This window comes from Vanessa cardui, chromosome 1 (genome assembly GCF_905220365.1).
Source record: "Vanessa cardui chromosome 1, ilVanCard2.1, whole genome shotgun sequence".
NCBI lineage: Eukaryota > Metazoa > Arthropoda > Insecta > Lepidoptera > Nymphalidae > Vanessa > Vanessa cardui.
Genome location: NC_061123.1, coordinates 3,291,172 through 3,318,142, shown reverse-complemented (window position 1 = coordinate 3,318,142; position 26,971 = coordinate 3,291,172). Strand labels below are relative to the sequence as shown.

General features: G+C 32.0%; 1 protein-coding gene across 1 annotated transcript; it reads left to right on the top strand.

Annotated features, from left to right (window-relative positions):
• On the top strand, positions 1-26,398 carry LOC124529569. The gene is made up of 4 exons (XM_047107219.1): positions 1-88; positions 24,219-24,433; positions 24,821-25,835; positions 25,913-26,398. Exons 2-4 carry the CDS (start codon positions 24,259-24,261, stop codon positions 26,085-26,087), a joined length of 1,365 nt encoding a protein of 454 aa, XP_046963175.1. The 5' UTR covers positions 1-88; positions 24,219-24,258; the 3' UTR covers positions 26,088-26,398.
• The last annotated feature ends 573 nt before the right edge of the window (positions 26,399-26,971 follow it).

Below are 26,971 nucleotides of genomic sequence, written 5' to 3'. Positions count from 1 at the left end.
GGGCGCGTCCTGAAGGCGCGCTGCGTTAGTCCGCGCGAAGCGGCGCGGTGGCTTAGCGCTCCGCAGTGTCCCGGCCGGCCGCCCTAAGGTACTCGCTTTCCGCGCCATCCTGTTGCGCACTTCACAACAATGTTTATGTTAATGCCCTTGCTCTCACTACTCCAAACAACTTCTCCCTTTAGCTTTTTTAGGCAGTGCGTAGTATTTTTCGCGCGCTTTCTAAGTTATGTTTTCTTTGTTGTTGTTTCTTATTTTAAGCTGCACTTAAGTTTGTTTCTTTGCGCTCGAACGTATCGATTGTCAATATCGTAATTTGGCACTTTATAACAAAGGAATCTCAATTATTAAGATTAATAATAGTAAATCGTATTATTTACAAAAATATAAATATATAATAAACTATACTTTAATTCAGAAGTAGTCTTTGTGTGTTCCTGGTAAGCGCTGTGAGTATTATTTCTGTAGTTCGTACGTTCTTTAATGTAAACAAAAAAACAGTTACAACAAACCAAAAAGGCAGTTAACAAAGAAAGCCAATGTTAAAATTTTTTTTTTAATTTGTTGGGTACAAAATTTATTCCGTGCTAGCGTCAATATTTAATGAGACGTGCGACATTAATTATCAAATTAATAAAAGATGACTCTATTCCGTTATATTCATCTAAAAATATTTAATATTTTGGAGTCTTATTCATAAATTAAAATATTTTTTAACAGATTATAAATTTATCTTATCTAGAATAATTTATTTTATTAATGGTTTCGGCACTTATTTTGGTATACGTTCGAATGTTTTTTTTCTTAATTGAAATATCAGTCGAAGACTGTCTGAAAAAAAAAATACAATTTTCTTATTAAAAATATATTTATATTAAATAGATAATTTAGAATAATATGTTAAGCAAAAATAATTCTGAAAGTGTTATTCAAGTCCAGCCAAATAAAAATATTTAAATATATTGAATACTAAAATCCCAGACACATGAAAAGGGATTCTTCGTTAACAACGAAATCCGGCAAAATAAATCGACCCCAATATTTAGGAATGTGTTTTTGATTTGATTATTATTCATCACGGCGTTTTATTTGTGTGTTTGTAGAATCACATTTGAGGTTTAGGCACGATTCGAATAAATAAATATCTAAATTAATATTTAGATTTATCGAAAATAACACTTGAATTATTATCAATTTTGTTCTTTTATTAATGGCTACGCTTTTGAAAATATAATAAAACATTTAAAAAAATACCATAAATATTTACTTTATTTAATTTCACTTAATTACCAAAAAAATAAATAACATTTAAACAAATCATAGTAATCGGTTTCTAACCAATTACTGACTTAAACATTATAAACATCAATTATTCGATGAAATCGATACACAGTACATTGCTTGCACTGCTTTCACAGAAGTTTAGAAAATATTATATTTTAGAAGTAATATTTGTAGCTAAAATAAATATTATAATATAAATTTGGGATTTTTGGTGTATGGTGATTGCTTTTTATACATTACATTTTGCAGTTTTGGTAAATGTAGGTAAATGTATCAAAATATATATGTGACGCTAGGTTACTCCACTTTTTTGCGTTGCCGGGGTGAAATATTTATCGCTGCGTTTGTTCCGCGAACCGTTTCATTCGTAGCAGGTGGGCTACGTAGACAATTAGGGTGGAACGTTTTAATAGCTCCCTTTTTTGCTGCGTAAGCCCAATCTCAATTTATGATATTGTTTGTAAACGTTTTTATTAAATCGAATCCAGTACGATATTGTGATGACGCGTTTAGTGATTATCGCTATTGCCATTTTAATATATAATTTCAATTTACTATATTAGATCGCTATATTATATACAAAAGAAACGAAACGTGTAGTTTCACGTAACTTTCAATTTTTTTTTAAAATAGTACTGCAGAGGGAGACTATAAAATCAGAAACCGAATAAATATCTAAGCGTAAACGTAACGCAAATATTAACACAGCGCAACGTGACGGATAGGTTTGCGTTTAATTGCTCCGTACATACTCTGGCTTCGAAATACGAAACAATTAAAGTGGATGATAGTAACTTTATTCTGTGAATTACTGACTTTGTCGGCCATAATTACGGAGCTAAGCGTTTTATATCTTAACAAGTACCGCCTCCGGGGAAATTTTTGCTTTGAACTGTCACATAATTGCCTTTTTATGTTCTACGCGACTAACATATGTTACTCTTGCCTTTCCTTTTATTATAGCTGTACGCCTTGTCTATCAATATCTATGTCTATGTATTGTTATATGATTCTGTCAACGATCAGTGCGAAGCAGTATTTCTTTTAAGTAATAAGACTCAAGACCAGCTGCCAACTAGGTTTGCAGGTTAGACATTTTTTTTATATTTCTATATTATTTGTTTTTATTAATAATATTGTCTTGATGGGTGGTTTTAAATGATATCAAAAATCCAAAGTCACTTTAACCGTTCTAATAATCAAAATGAAATCGTAGTAATTTCGTAGACATGACTGTAGCAACCGTAGCTTTGCTTACAATTAATATACTTTATTATTTCAAAAAATGTATTTTTTGTTATAATAAAAGATAATAAATTAGAATTAAAAAAAATTAAATATTAAAGATACGCTGGCAAAGATTTTACTAGACGGGAATGTGTCTGAGTAGGTATTTATCAATTATTCTACCGCCAAATATAACATTTCTTTTTTATTGCCACATTCAAAGGCAAGTAAGCTAGTGCAAATACAAGTACGAGGGACATTATATTTTACAGTTTATTATTTAACTCTGAAGCGGATTTTATGCTTTTTCTGCTTTTTCGGCGAAAATGACCATCTGCTTAATAACTTAATGTGAAATGAATCAGTTTATTATGCTAACTAATAACTTTAGTTAACTTCATGTCCCTCGCGATCCTTATTTTAAATAATTATTTAAAAAATGTTAACGGCCGTTAACTTTTATGTTCGTGTAAATTTAATCATAGTTGAATTAAAAACATTTAAAAATTATCATTTTTAAGAAAAGAGAAGTGTAATTTTAATTTAAAAATCAACAGCCTTAGAATAAGGAAAGAATGTCTTTGATAAAAAAAAATTATACAACAATTTCTGTGTCAGGAAATTCGTTTCCGTACTTTCGTAAAGAAGAAATCCGATTCTTTTAAAAATGATTATGAGCGAAGAGATTCAAAGCGCATCTCTGAAACAATGGCTTGGCGGGGCTGTGCCAGCTAATTGCCGTTTATAACTCTCGGAAACAGCTTACATCGTTAGCGTAAGCTCCCAAGAATAAGCCGTATATAAACTAACGAATACACATTGAATGACGAGCACCGCAAGTCCTAATTAAGAAACAATTAATGTCACATCAGCGTCCTTATCTCGCTTTGCCGTCGCCTAATTAGTTTCATAACGCCCTTATTAATCTAATTTATCATATTTTTGTTTGTTTATATTAAAGTAAGCATTCGGAATACTTACATGTTCGTGGTTATAGTAACGTTCATAATTAATAGTGTAGTGTTCATAATTAGTAAGTGTTTTATCATATAATTATTGGAAAAAAATGACCAAAGAGTATGTGTGCCTTCTTTACCTATATATATATATATATATGGAACGACCTTATTAACATAGAAATAGATACAATACACAATTAGACAAGTTACTTGGGTCATGAGGGTTTTCTTATTTCTAATAGATTAAATGAACTCAAAGCCTATTATAATGCAATTAAAATACAAATGTTGCCTTTCAGTTGATCAATGATTCATGAATGCAGCCATATATACACGAGTGAAAGACATATGTCGTATACCAGTGTTTATTGTGCAAATGCTATATGTCTTTGCGGTAATAATATCAAAATGTATCGTCATAAAACATGTTCTATTTATAGGCGAAATTGTAATTGTATTATACGTATAAAATAAAACTGGATTGATTTTGAAAATTTAGTAATTGTTTTTAAACCGAAAATATAACGCTTTGAATTTCGAGCAGAAATGGATTTCGATACGAATTTCAATTTCACTGAAAATGAATTTTGAACAGAGTATTTGATATCATGCATATTGGCCTAGCATCGCTTAAATTTCTATTTCAACTGTTGATTATTTTTCTCTGGAATAAGAACTATTTGAAAAATGCTCTTAATGACTCTAATGTTAGGCATAATGTATAAAATGTAATATGAAAAGGCGTATTAATAAAAAGCTAAGAAAGGCAACAATTAAACTCAATAATAATATTCAGCTTAGGACGTAGTACTTGTAATACCCAAACAACGTTACGTCTACAACTTTTAATTAAATATTTCAATATTTGAACAAAAAAAGACTCAATCAACGTAAAAAAAAAAAATGAACAAAGCCATTGGTGATTACTATTTTACAAAGTAAGAGAACACAAAGAAACAGAAAGGGTACAAACAACTAAAACAAGATAAAATAAATACTGAACTGTGTGTTGTGTTCTGAATATTTCGGTTTGGAAGTCCAACACAGAAGCTGAAACAATATGAACACTAGTTATTAATAAGCTTGAAAAATTCATAAATAATATATATAAAATATTCACATTGTTGTATTCTCATTATTATTAAACAACAAGTTGTCGCTAGCGGCTTCGCTCCTGTTTGTGGGTGTTGGTTGTCACGAAATCAAAATCAAAATCAAAATAAACTTTATTCAAGTAGGCTTTTATAAGCACTTTTGAATCGTCATTTTACAATTAAGTGAAGCTACCACCGGTTCGGAAAGTAGATTCTACCGAGAAGAACCGACAAGAAACTCAGTAGTTACTCTTTTTTAACATTTAAAAAATACAACGTCATTTTAATTAAATACAATTATTTCAATTAATGTATCCTGCTTGGAAGTCAACAGGTATTAACACGTGTTAGGCAATTAACGTAGCCTAGCTTCTTTCTTGGAGTTCAAGTTTGATTCATACCAAATTTCATCAAATTTGTTTCAGCAGTTTGGTCGTGAAAGAGCACCAGACAGACAGTCAGAGTTATTTTCATATTTATAATATTAATATAGATTAAAGTTATTATGTTCGATTATGTTACAAGTAAATTTCTGCTGCGAAATCTCGATTGTTTTAAGGATGTTGGAGGCATTAAAACAATGTCCTATTATAAGTTTTTAATGGCTCTTACTTAGTTTATACAGCCCTAAAAAGGATCTTTAATATCACTTTTATTACACATTACTTCACTACGACTGACTTAATGGTAATTAAGATATGAACACTATTGATCCATTCATTTCCCTTGAATGTTTTATTTGCTGCAGTATAATTTCATTTGTCGGTCAATCGTTGTCAAGTAAAAGAAATAGCCAATCAGATGGCAGCAAAAATATTAGTTCTATTGTGACGAATACAGCTCTTGTTTGTTTTTTTTTTCCTTACTTATTCACATAACCACGTATGTATGCGGTTATGCTTATAAAAACATGTTTTTTAAATTTGGTCACACGTACCCAAAGATATTCTAAGGTTTTATTGTGTCGCACCTTATTTGGATTTGTAGACTTGTTCTTCATAAAATAAAACATTATTAGATATTACGATAACGCACCTTAGCCGAGATGACTTACCATACTGTATACTTTTTAACCTGGGAAGTCAACAGTTTCCTTTATATAGTCAAAACAGTATTTCCATTTTCAGCGTAGTTTGTTGATAAACACTTATTTGAGTGGATAACAATGTCGGTAAAGGTGGGGATAAAATAACAAACGCTTCACGTGTATTTTTTTAACACTGAATGCAAATTAAATATTGATCGCATTGTTATTTATGTACATCCATGTTTTATTAACAACCACCTCGCGGGCGGTAATATTAAACAAGTGCTTTTATATTGTATTACACTATTGATTTATGGGATGTCATAAAATCATTAACAGTGCCCTATTTACATAACGAGTGACGTGTTAAAATACAGCCTTTGTGTTTTGTGTTCGCTTATGTTTTGTCGTTAATTTCACTTAAATTACTTGATAATATGAACTATTTTTACAGTAGGTAGTAGATATATAATATCTAACTATGTCTTATTAAACTTAATATAGTATTATAAAATCATATAAAATCCATTAAATAATAATACGAGTATATCGTTATGTGGCATCGAAAAGTCTTTTATGACTTTAAAGAATATTCCATTGTAATATTTTAAGGAATAGTTAGAACATTTGTATGCTACATGTTATTATAAAATAATATATAAGTAGATAATAAAGAAGTCCTTAGACTTCTTAGTAACAGTCAATAATAGTATGGACATCAGCCCACGCCTTGGAAATTAGATCTCCTACGGATTACATATATTTATATATTTTTTTTTGAATACATTTTTTACAATGACTTCATAAAATCCAGCTGACGATACTTCTCGGGTCCGAGTTATTAATTTCCGAACCGGTAGATTTTTGACAATCAAGAAGCATCTCTAACGTTTTTTACAACGCTTTTTAACAATGGATTTTAGCGTTCTTAATTTTTTCTCCAACTAATCCTTTAGGTATAACTAGGGGCTTGAAACTTCGATTCATCGAAAATTATAGATTTTTGTAACCTTTTGTTTGAACGTGATATTTAAAAAGCGTAGGTGTTTGTATTTTAATGGTTGGCATAGAATAACATTCAACCTTATAAATAAATACTATCTCAATTACAATATTTATATTTTATTATATTTTACATTGTTTTAAATGAAATAATATTGCTGGCATTTAGCTTATTATTTCCATTTTATTCTATAAGTAGTTATTTAAAATGAAACGTGAAAATGTGAAATATATTATAAGGTTAAATAACGTATTTATATAAGTCATTCAGTTCCAGACACAAGTGGGAATAGACAAGATAAAAATAGAAGAAACAATTGTCTTACTCTCAAATATCAATTGAACAGTCTCGTCCAACGTAACGAACGTACTTATCGTTATCTTATTCTCTATAGTACTTGTAAAATGTATTTTATATTTCGTGCTGTGAAATGCAAATTCTGATAGTGTCGCTACTATGGCACCCGTTTTATCATCTTCCTGGCTGAGAGCTACATTTTCATACGTAAATTAAACGCAAGCAGGGCATAAAAACACTCTGTCGCGGGCCTTTAATTAATGTGATTAACAATTTAATTAATGTTCTGACATTTCATTCGAAACCGAATGTATATGGTTTTATTTCGAATACGTTCTTTTATGTTAATTTAGATTTTATGGTCTCTTTATGTTACGTATCAGCTAAAATATACGTAGGTGCAAATCTATGCAGTATAAGCAAAATTGTACAATTAATTAATTTATATTAATTAGGATAAATCGGAATGGCTTACTGGATGGAATTAGTTAAATGTAAACTGAAGATTGCTATTTTATATTCATGCGAGTTTAGTTCTTAATTTCTCTTAATTTCTTACATCTCGTAAGAAAATTAACTAAGAAAGCTTGCATAAGTTAGATCAAATTTTTCATACATTTATCTACGAACGTGAGAAGCGTTAGAATCATCTCAGCTGAAAGACGTCCACTGGACAAAACTGCACAAGAGCCTCCTCCAAGAAAGCGTAGCGGAGTAGCGAAGTGAAATAAATTCTAAAACTTTTCCAGAAGACAGACTTTGACCACAAATGGAGCGTTTACGGAGATAGTTTTACCTTCTTATAACGTATTTTTAATAAAATTATATTCATTTATATATAACATTATTCCTGGCATATAAATGCTCTAATTTTCATAAGTAAACCACTACTCCGAATTTCGCTTTAGCAAGGGTCAAAGAGAAATGTAAAATATATTATTCGATTTACCCTTACTTGCTTATTCTATTTAAATCTGTAGAACATTCTTGTTAGATGCAGCAATTTAAATGATTATGCAGTAAATTCACATTTAAAGAAAATCTTCGTTTTTCAATACTTATTTTCCTATTTACCACTCGATTAAAGTCAGGGGAAATACATTCAATTCTCAAATTCATACATTACATACATTCAATACATTCAACACTATTGCACCAAAATTAATTTGGTGGTAGGACTTTGTGCAAGCCCGCCTTGGTAGGTACCACCCACTCATCAGATATTCTACCGCTAAACAACAGTGCAGTATGCAGTATTGTTGTGTTCCCGTTTGAATGCTGAGTGAGCCAGTGTAACTACAGGCACAAGGGACATAGTATATTAGTTCCCAAGGTTGGTGGCGCATTGACGATGTAAGGAATAGTTAATATTTCCTACAGCGTCATTGTCTATTAATAATAGTGACCACTTACCATCAGGTGGCCCGTATTTCATAAAAAAAAACATAACAAACCTAAGTATAATGTAAGTGAGTGGCACCAACACTGGCTTGCACAAAGACCTTATCACCATGTGAAAATGTAAAACGTCATTTATCTCAATTCTCAAATATTGATGTCTTAATTTATATTTTATAACTTAATTAATGTCTTATAAAGAACCTACCCATAGTTCTTTTTATTGTGTATGGCATTCTGACATTCTGACTTAGAGGAGAAGAAGAACATTTTGATATACATTTAAAAATAGTATTAAATATATTCATACTTTAAATACAATTAAACGGTCGATCCGTTTTATATATTCATTTTCTTTTTCGGTATCGAGTCTCAAGTGTATATACTCCTAGTACTTAATAAATATTTCATTATATAAACAAAAACACTGGTTGTTTCAGCAAGAGAAATTTATTATGATGGCAAATTAAGTTGATGGACTAAAATGAAATTAAAAAAAGGAGCAAAAATATAAGTCAGGGTGTTTTTTATATTGCGCAACCACGATATACTAAAGTAACATTACTTTTAATAATAGCGGCGTTTTTAATAAACGAATCCCTAAAACAGCGGTTTCGTGATTTAAAAAGTCGTTTTGCGGTTAATTGGTTTGGTATTACTTAACCTTTTCGCCGAAGCAAGTCCGTACAATGAATGACGTCTCAAAGTGCCAATAACTGGGTTTGTCGCCCTTAATAGTAAAATATTGTGATTAATGGTCATGGATGCTTTTCTAGTGAATATCGCGTGTCCTTATCAATTATTTTACTTTACGTCATGTATATAATATGTACATTTGACCACGAATTGAAATTTATTTGATAAAACATCAAATATAAAATTTTAACAAAAAGAAAAACCGACTTCAAAATAAACGCTATTTTAAAACAAATGAATATGCACGAAAAAGTAATAAAAATAATTGCGTATTCAACATATTTTTTAGAGTTTTCCTAAGTTAAATGAAATGGAAAATATTAGACAACTTAAAAGTCGATTAACGATTATATAATGTAGTTATAGTTATTGGTATATTTGGAGCCTGTGTCAGCCACGGTGCCCTTGCCCCAACAATCAAAAGAAAAAACCGATACGAGCCCCTTGATTGATCCAGTATATTATTGTGTAAAAGGTAATTTGTAAAAAACATATTTGTTAAAGTATTCTCGTATTGTTTTTTGATAGATATACTGTAGGGTTTTATTGGCTGACACCGACTCCAAATATAGCAATAATTAAAAAATATGTTGAATACGCAATTATTTTTATTACTTTTTCGTGCATATTCATTTGTTTTAAAATAGTGTTTTGTTTGAAGTCGGTTTTTCTTTTTGTTAAAATTTTATTTATTTTTTGATTTTAAGTGAAGCTGATGTTGACTAACTAATTTTTTTTAATATGGATAGATTAAGCGTTCCGTTTATATGAGTCAGAAACTACTTCGAGGACAATTTCAAAGGAAACTTGCGAATAAAGCAAAAATAGACTTTCGAAAATGCGGATTTAATACGTCACGCGGCGTAAACTACAAGGATCCCTCGAAAGAAGCTGTAATCGAACTCAGCAAAAAACTTTGAAAAAGACCAACTATATTTCGTACATCATATGACATCACATCACATACACAAAATTTGATTAAAGATAGTAAGAAATTCTGCCCCATATCGCACCCTAACTGCGAGCCGTATAGGAGTTCCATCACTACATAGTATAAAACAAAGTCGCTTTCTCTGTCCCTATATCTTTAAATCTACGCAACGGATTTTGATGCGGTTTTTTTTAAAAGATAGTGTGTTTCAAGGGGAAGGTTTGTGTATATAATACATGAACAATATATATAGTAAAGAAACACTCATAATTTTAGAAGTTTGCGATGTGATGTCGTATATAAACAAATTCTTTAGTATATTTAGTATCAGTATTGCACCCGTGCGAAGCCGGGGTGGGTAGCTAGTTGATTATAATATTCGACTATGATAATTACATAAACATAACCACATTACGGAAGGTGACTCAAATATCCAAATAACCTATAAATAAAAGATTCGACCGAGTATCGCTAACGTGCTCCTCAGAATTGTTCCGTTCCCTTCCGTTCTGTTACTTTGTCATAGATCATGTGGTCAGAACCTTACCAAACTTTCACCAAATTACCCTTGAAGTATATATTTTATAATAAAAAAAGAATTATCAAAATTGGTTAATATGATTTTCAGTTATTCACCTATTTGTCGCGCATATACATAATGCAAATTCAAGACTTATGTCGTTTTCATATGGATACCATCATCGGAAAAAAAAATAAAAAAAATGGGACCCCACGGGAAGCACTACCTTTCAAACAAAAAAAAAAAATTATCAAAATCGGTCCACCCAGTAAAAAGTTATGAGGTAACAAACATAAAAAAAAAAATACAGACGAATTGATAACCTCCTCCTTTTGGAAGTCGGTTGAAAAAAATAATCACTGACGAAAACGAAAGCATTATAGTTCATTGGGTTTACATTTTCGAAACTCCAACAATTGCTGAGTTTACATTTGGTTAATTTCCTGTTATTGACGATGGATTGCCTATCATGTATACCGAGCAATCGATTGTTTAAATATCCCGAAATAATACTAGAAGCAGACCAGACATTTGCCTTTTAAAGTAAATTAAACAAATCCTTCTTCAACTCTATTAAAAAAGTAAGATGTTTTCTTGTTAAATAGTAAAATGGAATTGAGCTTCAACTGTGTATATTAGCACTATTCTTTTCACCCTTCCATGTTTCATGCTTTTTATGCACACTGTTAAAATTATTTAATAAAATATAATGAAATGATTCATCTATTAAGAGGCATTTAAATAAATATATTGATATATAGATATTAACTCTTTATATCATGAAATATAATTTTTGGCCAAAACGATGGACGAAAACTTACTATGTATAGGCCAATAAGATTGAATCTTATTAGACCAAAGAGATCATAATAGACTGGAAAAACAAATATAGTAATAATACATTTAAAACTTTTAATAATTTATATGTCTAGATAGACTGACGTAAAACGCGTCAAAACGAAGGCCAATGGTTGGCCACTAACGACACGTACACTTGTAAAGAAGTATGATGTTTAGTGAGTGTCAAACGGAGCTGTCACGTGCACACAGATACCGCTGGCAACATATAAGTTGACTAGTCTATTTTAGCTCTTTTGTTGTAAAAGTTAGTTTTGATATTTAAATAGTCGTACAATCAAAGATAGACCACTACGGATAGCTTAATTGGAGTTAATAGGGAATGCTACCATTGGTTCATTCTTTTCTACCGCGAAAATAATAATAATGAAAATAATTATTACATTATTATTTAAAAGGTGAATGCAAATTTACAAAGTAAATAAGGCCAAAGAAATCATTATTCAACAAATGAAGTATCAGTAACCGAAAGGAAATGTATATCAGCTAGCAGTATTTAATCCCTCCAGTGAAACCATTACTTGACAGACAAAAGTATAATTGAAGCGAATTAAAAACAAACAAAACAGATACAATAGCTCGTATTGATTGTTTCATTATTTACTTTCTTCTTGGGGATAAGTGAGCGAAGGTATTGACGGTATGTACAAAAATAAATCCTGATTGTTACGTAAGAAAATTGGTGGCACTTCTATTTGAAGTACGGACGCATGTCTGGACAAGAAAGACTATAAATCGTGTTACAGATACTTTGTACCATTACTACATTACTAAATGAGGTGCTTTTTATTTTATCTAGGAACTTTTTGTTTTCTAATTTTATAAAAACGTTGTATAAAAAGAAATTCTAATTTCTTCTATACATCTACAAAATTACTTGTTTTAAATATTCAATCAAAACTTCCACAGGGCGGTATCGTAGGTTGAACATTCATTCTAAAATCGTTTGATTGTATAACTACCCACATTGCTTACTTTAGAAAATTTAATGAAATTTGTTATATCAATTCTAAAATAATATTAATTTATCTGTAAATAATATGCAAAAATAACAAAATATATTTGTAAAATTATGAGAAAGTTTTTAACTCTAAGTTATATAAAGTGTAATTAGTACATAATTGCATTTCTTCACTACGTTTCTTTATCTTCAAAATAACATCCTAATTAAAAGCGCTTGGCTTCGGGAAAAATCCTTTTTCTCTCTTCAGAGAGTTATCTCGTGGAAAGTCATTATTCAACAATGCATTTTTCAGATAACGTTCTATAAAATTCCTCCTTCAATTTTGCTATAATGTATAAAATGATTTTGTACAAAGGGAAAATTCAATTTAGCCGGGATAATTTGTAGGCATCCGGCCTGTTACTAAGGTCCACACGTCATGTTTGGGCTGTTAATCTTGATACCGTAAGGCTCAGCGACCAGCGTGCACGTTACTTTAGTGTAGTAGATTTCAAACGCCAGATTTGACACAAACTACCTTTCAACGTCACAAATTAAGTGTTGCTTAAAATTTTGTATTTGGAATGATATATTCATAGATTGGAAATTATAGATCTATGAATCCCTTCACCTTAAATTAATAAGTTTTTAATAAAATAAATTTACCAAATATAATCGAATTTGTATGTTTTGATGTCATTACCCTTTATCTCACACACACTAAGAAATCTTATAACGACGAGCGTCACACACTTATTATACCGATGCGTGCCCATAATAATTTAACGTGGTAGGGCTTCGTGAGTGAATATATCTATAGTGAGTACATGACAGATAACCGCCATTTTGTAATTTCGAGCATCCTAAACACACTTTGGCAAAATAACTGAAAGTTGCTCTAGCAGGTAATACGTATGCAAATAGTGTTGGAGTAAAGATATAACGACATTAATTTCAATGCAAATAAAATATATAATCCGACAAAGATGTACATAACGTATAAAGTGTAGGTATTACGTACAATGATGTTCTAGTAAACAGATATGTCATTAACGCACAAAAAGTGAAGACTAGAAAACGTCCTAATTGGGACGTTTGACTTTAGAGACGTTTTCATCATAATTATACCAGTAATACGTTATAATACATCATAATTATGTAGTAATACGTTTTGCGTAATTAAAATATCTAGCTATTCCTTTTACTTATTGTTTTTATCAAGCTATCCTTTTTACTTGTAACGAAATGTAAAATAAACGGTCCCCAGCGCACACGGCACACTTTTTTCTGTTGTTTAGTATGGGTATAACATATCTGTTTATTAGAATATCATTACGTATTTCTGGGTTCTCAATTTTGAGATAGTTTTGTAATTAATAATTTGTAAATAATAATTTTTTTTGAAGTGAATACATTAATAATATCATATATTTTAAATATTAATATCAAACAGAAAAAGTTAAGAAACGCTTTGTATAATTGCTTATATTGATTGTATAACTTAATTTATTAATTTTCTAGAAAGGCTTTAGACGACATTAACGTTAGAAGCATTTAGTGTACATACCGTATAAAGAACCAGTAGCACAACAGCGTATTCTTTATTAAAGAAGCTTTTAAAGGAATTAAAACTAAATCACTCAATTAAGTATATAAAAAGCAAATGAATAGCTATTGACCCGGATAGCCTGACCTAAATATTATATTTCAATATTCTTGAAATATAATTTAGGTGAAAATTTTTCATTAAAAATTTGAATGAAAATTAATTCTATTAATATACGAATAAAATTTGTAGTCTTCTGTTCTCGATTGAAGTCTTATTGTTGCCTAAGTAGGCAATATGCAAGGCTTCTCGGGTGGGTTATACCAATTTATCAGTTATTCTAACATCGAATATATAATAATTAACGTTGTATTAATGTATTTTAACATTGAGAGGTCCCGTAGTGTTCTCAGGCACAATAGACAATAATATCTGTAATAATATTGTTGGCGCCAAATATAACGAATCGTCTATATTCCCAACAACCCAAATATTTATCGCTGGAGATGTTTTTACAATTAAGTGTTCCATTTATCCGCCTGCATTTTCGTTATAGACCGGGAGATGACAATGACAAAATATTTGGTCATTTGTACCAGTATGGCGGTTCTTCAGGGGGTTCAACAAATCGTTCGACACTCGTTATTTTTCTTACGCATTCGATTAATGCCCATGCGATTGGGCCGCCGGTGCGAGCGCTATGACCATCATTTTTCTTTTTGCCTTTATGTCATTAGACCCCTGAAGAACCGCCATACTGGTACAAATGACCAAATATTTTGTCATTATCATCTCCCGGTCTATTAGTAATATCGTTTATTTTGCACTTCGATGAAATAATAGTGTTTATATTATAAGTGGTTCATTCAATAATAATTTTGCTATCGAAATTTATGTCAAGTACCTAATTGAAAAATGATTTAAATGCCAGAGGCCATATTATAATAATCAAAGTAATCACGTAAAGTGTTCTCTTAATGAATAATAAATTCTAAATTCGTATATATGTATATTTTTCAGGGGTCTTCATAATTAATATAAGTTTCTTTTGGGAACTCGTACAAGTTCGTAACTTTCCGAATAAATCATGATATAATTAATCACGCTACGAAGAGATATGTCAACTATTATATTCTGATCGATCCATAATTTTAACTAGATACAGCTCCGAATATACTCACTAGCAACTCACTTTGTTTGTATGTATGTTAGAGGTCAACTAGAGCGTAAACACATCAACCTTTTTATGCAAATGAGGTTTTGGTTGACCCATGGCAGTCCCAAAGAGTGATACAAATACGACTCCAAAACAATTAACGTTTCGTGAACATGAAAAACTGTAGTCACCGTAGAGTTTTTGAATAATCTTGATACTTTTATAAAATGTAGATACTTTTATCTATTCAATTTTCAAATAACATGTTTCTGTAAATGCAGTTTATTAGGAATCTGATTTGACTAAGACACCCGAATACATTAAGATAAAGCCACCGCCACTGTCATTCCGCGCTTTATCTTGTGCTCCGTGATGGACGAAAAGATCGTGTGATGGGTAAACATACGTCAATCGTATGTCGTTGATTACGAATAATTATTAACTTAGATTTGATTTTGTTATACCTGTCATATTCTTTTAATTCTTTTCGAAAGTCGGAACCTAAATTTAATTAAAGAGAGCGATACAATTCGAACCTTCCAAACGGGACCGTTGGTTCACGCAATCAGATAATTACTGCTAAAATAATATACCTACTTTATAATTTGTTACTGCATAAAATACAAGAATTTTCATACTGTATATTTGTAATTAATTGCCTGAGACCTACGTCATGAACTCCGTAGGTACTATAAGCTCCTTCCCCTATCAGTACAAAAGATCTTTGCTCAGCCGTAGGTCATTTAAAGTCACAAAACGCTCGATTAATACACTCCCTTATTTTATAACCGAACTGTCTCATTCATACATAATTTTGACATTTCTAAAAGACTTCCCACATTCGGAATAGGAATTTTATTCTTACTGCCGGCTTAACGTGATATTATATTCTTTACTTTTGTAACTTGATATTATACGAAAAAAAGAAAAAAACATAAGTTCATTTCCAAGAAAATGTGTTCATGGAAGGAAGTACATGAAGTATAAGGACATATAACACATTTTTTTATTTAAAAAAATACATTATGTAAAAAAGGTTTTAACGAGTATGCTCACAGCTTAACATATCGTGTCGTGTGAATTGAGGTTTGTACGATGGTATAATGGTATTATAGATTTTATGTCACATAAAATGACTGTGCTACCCCTTTAAGGGTGCTTCCATACGGTGCGTCAGTAAAATTGTCGAATCCCTACTTTAAATAATAAAATCAAACTCAATTTTTAATTCGTCAAGTAAATTCATTCACAATTTTGATTTCATCGAATGAATTCATTTTCAATTTTCAATTTGTTTCGTATAAAGTGCGAACGTTTATCACTTTTTCAATTGCAGTTTTGTATGAAACTACCCTAACTAGTCGCCCTAATAGCGTTGCCATGTTGAATTAAATGTCAACATATTTACGGAACAACATTATCATATACGTGAAGATATGTAACTTCAATGCGCTTAATTGTCTGATATGACGTCGTAACGAGGAATCTGATCACGGAGTTGATATAGGTACTTAATGTCATAATTATAAGATTAAATTATTGTGGGTTGAATTTGAACTGTGGTTTGATACTAATATAATAATAAGCGCTAGATAACCTATTTTATACTTATATAATATACATAAGCATAACATACGCTAATATAAAACAACGAATGAGCAAATTGGCTATGGATGAATTGGCTGATGTTTGTCACATTCTTTAAGAGGCCAATGTGCCACCAACCATGGGAACTAAAATGACTCTTGTGTCTTTAATTACACTGGCTTAATTATTCTTTCAAATGAAACACAACAATACCAAGTATGCGGCGGCTGGCGATACAATATTTGACGATTGGATACAACATACCTAGGTGAGCTTTCACAAAGCCCCTGTGACAAATAAATACAGAATGAGACACGAGTGAGGCAAATAAATGGGTTTGGTTTTCTTCGGCGGAAAATTGACAATTTGGGCCCTACACACTGTAATAAATATAAAACATATTTGATACCATTAAAGCGTAAGAATCTGTGATATTACATACCTTCCGGCGTTAGAATTGGTAGTGAGACTGTACGGCAGTGAATATGCTATGAGAATACTACAGGTACTAATAATGATAATAAAAACTCGATATAATAATAGGCTTTTGTCCACGAGTAGAAAAATATATTTCGGCGTGGCTAGAGATATAAAAGTCGAAGTAATCAGTAGCCGTATAAAGATAATAAAAGACAAATGATAAAAGGGTATTTTTACGTACTTAAATTGCTAATATATAACATGGTTCTGCTTCAATTGAAATTCTATGATCTAAAAACTGTTTAGAAACTATTTTAGTTTGCATTCGTTCCATATTCTAAAATTAATTATATTTGGTACAGAATTGCCAAAAAAACAGCTTTGTAACAAAATTGGTCACAAAACTGTGTACAAAATTAACGCTTGATCGCATGTGTGGAACTAGTTTAAAATTCATTTACAAATTTTGACCACACATAATAAAGAGTTTGTTTAAGTAACAAAGTTCATAAATAAATATACTTAAAAAAAAAAATTAACCACCTTATTACTTGGTTTTATAAAGCACCGTACAAAACTCTATTGTGTAAACAGTACTAAGTTCTGTTGTTAATGTTTGACTTTATAATGATTTGAATCTTACGCAAATTGTAATAAGTATTAATCTGGAGTGATATCGATTCATAGTCAAACTTTCCTTACAAACTAACGACCTTGCTTGTAAACAAAGTTTTGCGGGTTAATAGCTGAACACTGATTTTGCCCTTTTTTTCTTTGACGGATCACCATCTTAAGTGTTTGGTGTTATAGAAAATATTAAGCAAAAAATTTTAATTCCTACAACATTGGAAACTAAAATATGTTGTGGTAGAATACCCTATGAATGGCTGGAACCCATTGTTTCACAAATCCGTAGCAAGTAAAATAATAATTCAAAGAAGATAAAAAGCGTTCTATAATCACCCTCATAGTATATTTAAAGGTAAAGCCGTATGTTTGTGTCGATTATAATTTAATTAAAAATGTATTTTTTAAATGATTAGCCATTTTCTTTATACCGGTTTCTAAAATTAATGCGTGATTTCAGCCGCACGCAAGTTGGGTACATAATAGACTTCTGGTCGTTCCTTTATAAAACAAAGTAATGAGGTGGTTTGGATCCGCAGTAACGTCTTCGAATTTATCACTCTCCGAACCGATAACGATTCTATATCTGGATAGGTTTGGGTGCCCTAATTTCAAGGGTTTAATACCGTGTCGTACCTTTCATATACTGTTTACATAAACGTATTTACGAGAGTTACGAGTGTTGTAAGTTTTGCTTGTTGTAGAAATGTCAATATTTTGATTTTAGATTTATATACAACAACAAAAGCCAGTAATTTTCTTACTGCTAGGTTAAGGCCTCCTCTCCCTTTGAGGAGAAGGTTCGAAACATATTACACCAAGCTGTTCCAATGTGAGTTGGTGGAATACACATGTGGCAGAATTTCTATTAAATTAGACACATGCAGGCTTCCTCACGATGTTTTTCTTCACCGCCGAGCATGAGATGAATTATAAACACAAATTACACACATGAGTATTCAGTGGTGCTGAATTGAACCCGCAATCATCGGTTAAGATGCACGCGTTCTAACCACTGGGACAGATTTATATCCAAAAATAAAAATCTTTATTCAAATTTATTCGTTTCACTTGCTTATTGATTGTCAAGATCTGCGACAAGCTTGGAAATAGCCACTCGGACTGAAGATGAACCGGCAAAAGATATTCAACGGGGTTTTTGTCATGTAAATTTTGCAAATATTGCTTTCGTATTATAATAAAAATGATATTTATCAGATGTGCAATAAAGAATAAAGACATTACTTTTGCAATATAACTTTTTAACCACAAATGCTCCTTAACGATTCTTTTAAATTTTACAACTGATTCTTAGATCGTGATCCTTTTGTAAATATCCTGAGTAATAGGGCAATATGGGTTTTATAGGTTATAAGTTTATACTTGTCCGTTGTTTAGGGAAATGTGTAAAGGAAACATTTTTCATTTTTAATTTTGATTTGCTAATTAAAGTCCTCATGGGATTAAAGATAGAGTTTAACTATAAAATATTACATAAGTATAAACGATTATAAAAAAAAGTTTTAGATGATTTAGAGGCTCGCTAATAAAAACCGATGATTATGAATTCTAAGCTCAGACAAACCCCATTGGATTTCTTGGGCATAAATATGTTTATAATTTTCCAGTTAGCGTTGCAGGAGAACATTGTGAGTAAGGCTGTATCTATCGAATGAAAGTCAGACGCATTCATATCAAAGCATATTGGCGAGTAGCATGGTGGAATACCTCTAAAACCTTCTTTTCAAATGTAGTCGACGCCCAGCACGGGATATTTACGGGCTAATGGCGATGTTATCGAGTTTAATGTTTGTGACCAAAAATATTTATTTCGGAGCATAAAATGGTATAAACGATATTGTAACTGAAATAAATGCTTCGGTTAATTCCGGATGTTATTTGAATGAAAATGACGGCGGTTGCATGTTTATAGTTACTCCATTATTATTTTGTAATATACACGTTCGTGATTATTTTTCGTTATTATATTTGGTTAATGAACTGGCGGTATAACCGGATAACGGGTGGAATATCGGATAGTGAATTTCTCTTTATATATAATTAGAATACGTAAATGAAGGTTCAAACACCAGCAATCACGGCAAAAACTTTGTTATGTACTTTATTAGTGTTTAAATTCCAATCTTGTGCGACGGTGAAGGAAAATGAGGGAATATCTTCCAAAATTTATATTTGAATACACATAACTACATTAGAGCGGCGTGGTGGTAGACTCTAAAATTTTCTTCGAAACGAAAGGAAGTGATAGGACTTTGGACACGCCTTAGTCAGCCGCCATTCCACCACATAGCCGCCCCATCAACAACAATCAATGTTTTGTATTGACGGATTTCGTTAGGTTAGTACATCAGTTTTAATATCATCCTCCTGCCCTTATCAATTTTATTTAGGGTCAATGCAGCATGTCTTCTCCTTCCATACTTCTCTGTCAGACGTCATCTCACAAGTAACATTCTTTCTAACCACATCGTCTTTCACACAATCCATCAATCGTTTCCTTGGTCGTACTCTACCTCTATATCCATCCACATCCATACTCAAGGAACATATAGTGAATATGTTCCTTCAGTTTTTATAAAATGACAAATAACATTTTACATCCTACGGTAGCAAGAAGATTAACCAATGTACCATACCCTTTAACAGTAATAAAAGTTAATCAAACACCTAAAATTCGACATAATTAAACCATGGTCAAATTGTTCGAATTTTATGTACGTTTAAAAAAAGGGTTACGAGAAAGTAATCTCTTGTTTGATAATAATGTTGTTGCGTTGAAATAAGCCGGCAAAATAAATTGGGTTTAAGTACACGTAACGTTTTTAATTAAAAGTTTTAAAGTAAACAATGGAAGTTTCACCGCAAGCGCCGGGAGACGAATAAAAGCCGAATAAGTACAAGTCATTGGAGTTTTTTATGAACTGATTTTCGAAACTCGAACAAAGACTACTAAAAACAACATCATAGCATTATTTTGAAATTTTCTATTATATTGTTATACCAACTTTAAAATAGTAACTAAATGGCATTTTAGTTTTAGACAATAGTTTCGTCGTCTTTTGCGTAATAAATTCATTTCAACGACGAAACGAAGGTCAAGTTATTATTACTTAGGGCCGATATATAGGGTAGTCATCATTTACCATTACGTATCCATTTACTTGTAGCCTTCGTACTGTACATAAAAAAGAGACGTCTGATAGCTGATTATTTTTTTTATATATACATATATTTTTTATATAATAATAGAATCCGCTAATGTAGCAACGTCAGAACCGCAAAATTTAAATTAATTAAAAGCTATAACGTCGTTTGTGCCATAATTATTGTCACCCAGGAAAACAAAGCACAGTTACGTAGGCGGCACCTCTTTACATATGTGTTAAGATATTTAATTGAATTTATCGTTATAATTATAGTAAATAATATTGACTAATGGCACTTACTGAAAACTTGTTCACAACTTCAAACAGTAGAGTGTGACATTAATAATTAGAATATTAATTCCCAGTAGTAATTAGTTCAAACGGAAATGCGCTAACTCTGCCATCGTTGATATTTGCATTAAAGTTTTAATTACAGTTGCTTTGAGATTACTAGGATTTAAACATATAGTATAACACTAAAAGGTATGTTCCCTTCTCTCGAAATATCCAACGATTATTAGTAATATTAACTCGTGCATTATAACTTCATGTACTGAGAATTAAAATTATTATAAATTTTATACAGCGTTGTTAAAAGAACCAGCGCTCATGTATATGTTTTGTCTGTTTGTTTTATAAATTATTATAAAGGGTTGATTAGTTCTAGGGGGCCTGACTGGTGAATTACAATGACTTAAAGATAATTTTCTTTACGAATACTATATACAGTATTATGTGAAACCGTTCGAATGGTTTATCCATAGTTTTAAATAATGGCAATGAAACTGTTAAGTTAGATTGTGAAGATCTAAGAAAGGTTTTTTTTTTAAAAAACTTATATAATTGTATATAAAAATAACAAACTGAGAGTAATATCGTCAGCTATTTATATTTTAATTATCGCTAGCCTGAAATAAATACGAATTTAACGAGACCTATTTGTCGATATCGGTTGAGGTGCTTAGTGTATAGTTAGTAAACAATCTAAAAGTTTCGTGAAAATAGAAAAAATGGATTCTCATCTATTAAATTGGAAGTTGATTATTTTTTTCCAAGCGAAATAATAACATAGGAATATTGCTAGTGATATAAATTAAATTTAACGAACTTAGAGGGAAATGACCAAGTTTGAGGATTAAACTTTTCACCGTATCGCATTACACGTGGGTTCAGTCAAAACATTTCGTCAAGTTTCGAACTCGAGCACTTATACCTTATGTTGACCGTTGACGGTAGCTTGTACCCGTACCTTATACAGCTTAACAAAGTTTCTAAGACGATTGTTTGCTGATAAGCATTGTTAAGGGTTAACAAACTGAAATACTGTAGCGCTCCTTTGTGACCTCCGAAAGTTTGAATGGTCAAATAATAATTAAACTATAAAGTAATAATCGTAACACACTTTGAATACTATGTTAAGTCATTCATTATTAGGACTTGTTTTGTAGTTTGTTAAATATTTAAGTTCTAATTATGATCGCTATTGAGATCTTCTGGCGACAGTCTAGACTAAAAAACTAATTTATTTTGATATTATAATTAGTGTATCTAGTTACGTCGTTTTTAGAATACACGCTACGATTGATATTATTAATTGTTCTTTAAATTATTAATAATTAGGAACTTAAAAAGTATTGAATTACTAGATTCTGTAAAAAATGTATTTTATAATACATATTGAAACAAAAGTTATTTAATTTGTTTTAACCTAGACACTATGTTGAAAAATAAATGTAGTACTTACAGTTATAATATTTATACATTTAAAAAAATAAAGGATAGCACTATTTTTTTACATATTATCTAATAATAATAAGAAAAACGGGTCAAGTAGTCTTTGTACAATACACATGATGTAACTAACATACAGTGTATACATATATCTACAAATATTCGTAGGAAATTATTTTCCTCTTAAAAAAACTTTAAAAACATCCAATATAAAACTATATAAGCCAGTTGTGCTACAATTCAAGTATTAAAACCATCTTTTAAAATCATAATAATTTTGATATTTAGATTGAAAATTCAAGAATGCAATTAGTGCTCCCGCTTAACTACATCGCGGCATTACGTAAAGGTTCAGGTAATTCGTTTTTGGAGCGAAACGTGCGTCGCGTTCGGTAATAATCAATTTTGCCTCTTGCCAGCGGCGGAGGTAAATACGATTCTAGTGTTGCGCGTTCGTGACGATTTGATTTTTAATTGCTGCAGGCGTTGCTGATGGCAACACATTTAACACACAAAATTGTTATAAATCACGACATTTACCGATACAATCGAGGATATTATGTCACACTGGAATTGATCGAATGATTCATAAAAGTTGACACGAAAGAATATAGTTAGTTGTGCAGCTAAATGTAATGTGTAATGTATAAAGCACGTATACTATTTAGTACAATTAGGTGGTATATTTTTGATATGGTAAATATATAAATATATTTAATTAAGAATATCAACGAATCACTCGTTTATCATATATTAGATGTCTTGTTAATTAAACAATTTTGTAAGAACATTGAATAACATTATGCACAGAGTAAATTATTTAAATTTAACAGATCATCCTTAATCTATATCTCTAAAGTTTAAATATACGAAGTAATTGTTTAGAAATATAGATAAGAATAGAGTATATATTTATTGAGAAGGTAATTTTAACATAATAAAGCTTTACACATTTAATGCCATCCAAGAAAATAAATGAATAAAAAAAATCGAAGACCATAGAAGCATTTAATTATCTGAATGTAATGTTTCACTCATATAAAATATGTTCGACCCAATTACAAAAATAACGTAACGAGATTCATTCAATTAATACAATTGAGGAGGAAATAAAAAAAAAACTTCTAGGAAAGTCTAAATTTAAATAATGTGGATGAAATGTAGATAAAATTTTTATTCTTACTTGAGATTCAATTACGTTCGTTTCCTGTATGGAATGTAGGTTACAATGCCAGACAGTCGTGTTGATTCTGCTTTTCAATTATAAATGCCAGCGTTTATGAACAAATACCGAGATTCTTTCAAGTCTGGAATTTTACGTATATTTATTTTCTATCAGAGACAAAACTATCATGTTATTATATTATGTACGTATAATCATTCACTAGTATGTATTATATTATGTATATATTTTTTAATTTGAACCTTCATGTATTTAGATAAAAATCTGCTGTTAAAAGAATAATAATATACCATAAATTATCGCCATAAAAATCCTAAAAGAAAAGTCATTTGCTGTGTAATTTATGAGTTTCCTTATTCCTGGTATCTCTTCGTATTATGGGGCAATCTATATGAATATAAAATCCATCTAATATAAATTGGAACATTTTCTTTTCTAATCGGGAAGACGAGTTTTTATGTTTTATTATATTAAACATTTTTCGTTATATTATTCGATATGAAATTCAATGAGTTCCTTTGAAGTTATTGATGAATGATGTTTATGTTACAATTTGCAAATATATAGACGCAGGCGCAGGCGGGGCGGGCGTGCGGCGCGAGAGTGCATGGCGTTGCTGTACCGCGCGACGCGGCTTAAAGACCGCGCGGACACGCACGTCTTCACCTTCGTGGTCACACGTTCCGTCACCCGCGAGCCTGACCGCGACGTCACCTCCAAGGACTTCTGTTGCTCGCACCAACGATGGGCCGTCGCGTTCAATCGCTCCGAGGCTTCACTGGGTCAGTATTTATTTTCTTTTTTTTTATGGTATAGGTTGGCGGACGAGCATATGGGCCACCTGATGGTAAGTGGTCGCCATCACCCATAGACAATGACGCTTTAAGAATTAATATTAACTATTCCTTACATCGTCAATGTGCCACCAACCTTGGGAACTAAGATGTTATGTCCCTTGTGCCTGTAGTTACACTGGCTTACTCACCCTTCAAACCGGAACACAACAATACTGAGTACTGTTATTTGGCGGTAGAATAATTGATGAGTGGGTGGTACCTACCCGTACAGGCTTGCACAAAGCCCTACCACCAAGTAAATATGATAATATTATTATAATTATCGTCCCTATTTTGAGCAATATTGTTATTAACAATATAATATCTTTACAGGTGTTTACCTAGTATGGCGGGGTGTCTGCGAAGGCATGCGAGTTTACGTCGACTTCACTTTCACCTTGCTTAGTCGTGATCACTTTACAGCAAACGAAGGTTTCTCTGGCAAGCAAGTTAGATTTTACGCCGGTTGTGCAGCTCAAGGACGCGGACGATGCGTTTCACTTGCGGAGCTCAACGCCAAGTTTGCAGACGCGCGTGGCGAATTCCAGCTAGAACTGAGTATGTCACGTGTGCGAACTTTGTATTCATGGGAATTACGAGCTCCTCGTTTGGATACACCTCCGATAGCTTTTGCCGGATTTGATTGGTCAGTGTCTGCGACCGGCGGTGTTGGAAAGGAACCACTTACATTGCGTCTTGTAAGACTATCTGGCGAGGGACAGCGTTGTCGTATCCGATATGCTTTAGCTCTCGGTGAAGGAGAGAGGCGGATACACTCTGGTCCTCTCGAATGCCTTTGCGACACAGAGGGTCGTACTCCACCGTGGACTCCACGTCCTCCGTATCGTCTTCTTCACAAAGGTGTTCGATTAATGGTAGAGTTGGTATCAGCAAGAGCCTTAGCGGAGCTATCGGTGCCTGTTGCTGGTCGTGCCGCTACATGCTACGATCGAGATAAGCAAGCGTGGGCATTGCGTTGTGACACACATTCAGAAACAGTACGACTTCACATGTTGTACCGCGATGTTCACCATGTGCCGCGCAACCATCTACGCTATGTGAGTTGGTCGGCATGGTTAGTACGATCTGCTCCTGCTCCGGGTGAACCAGAGGCGGAGGAGTTACCCGGGGCCCCTTTCGAGAACTATTATGCTCAAGAGAGTGCGGATGAAGGACTTATGATGGAAACGGCTTTACGGGTTGAGGATGTATCCAGAACCGGCTGTCCATTTTTACATCCAGGCGGAGAACTTCAAGTGCGCCTTGAATGGTCCGACACATATCTCCTTTTTCAAGCTACTTATCACGTTTATGACGACCTTTGTCGATTACATGCACATCAGATGAGGTAATAGAAATATATATTTCTTTTATTTTAAAAATATATTTTGTGTAGTCAAGTCTAAGAAGAATATTGTATTTCAGACGCGAGATAGCTGCGCTACAGGCGGAGAATTACTCGCTCGAGCGACAGTTGTTCAGCTATCAAAAGAGCCTAGCTTACGCCCAAGCACAAGCCGGGGAGCCGGCGGTAGCGGAGACCAGCGGCCGGCGCTCGCCCGCCGAGCGGTCGCTGTCTACCGACACGGAGTACGCGTGAGGTGCGGGCCCTGGCAGCGTGTAGACACGTTGACCGCCTTCTACATGCCCGCACTCGAGTCTTCTATCCTTTCGACTGATTCTGACGTTTTTGAGCGATTTATCTATTTTTCTAAACGTTTTATGGCGAACTGCGCCCTCGTCCGCACTGCTTCTCGCCGGTCGTCTGCACTCTCGCCGCTCGGGTCTATCGATAGCTGATTATTATATTCGACTACTTTTCTATTTATCTGTACATAAAATATATTTAGATATAATATATTATGTATATTTCTTAACTTAAAACTCGAATTCATATACTACGACAGTCGATTTACGAATAAAATAATTAAAATATAATTTTGTTTTATTTATTAACAAGATAATAACCACATAAATGATTAGTGTGATTATAGGTTAAAAAGCAAATGATAATGCTAGCGCATTATGGCAATTACATCAATTATTGCAAGTAGGACAAATCCATAAGTATTTATACTTTTTATGCTACCTGTATAAAAAGGTTCATAATATTTTAATAAATAAGAAAAACCCAAAAAAGATGCTCTTTAATACAAAATACAGTTTTAAAATCGTTTTCAAACATTCAATATGAGAAGTTAATAAACACAAGCATTATTGAGATATGTAAACAAAATATTTGTATTTTATATAAGTTTCAAGTAAATTCAGAGAACTTTTAAGCATAAATTTTGAACCCCACAACTAAAAAAAAATCTGTACAAATTAATAAGTTTGGTCAACATCGTAGGCAAAACAATTATCGAAATATGTAGTCTAAAAATTCTATCTTTACTAACGATACGTACAATATGAAACGTACGATATATTAAAATATTATACTAAGTACGAAAATATTATTTATATCAGAAATATTAGGCATAT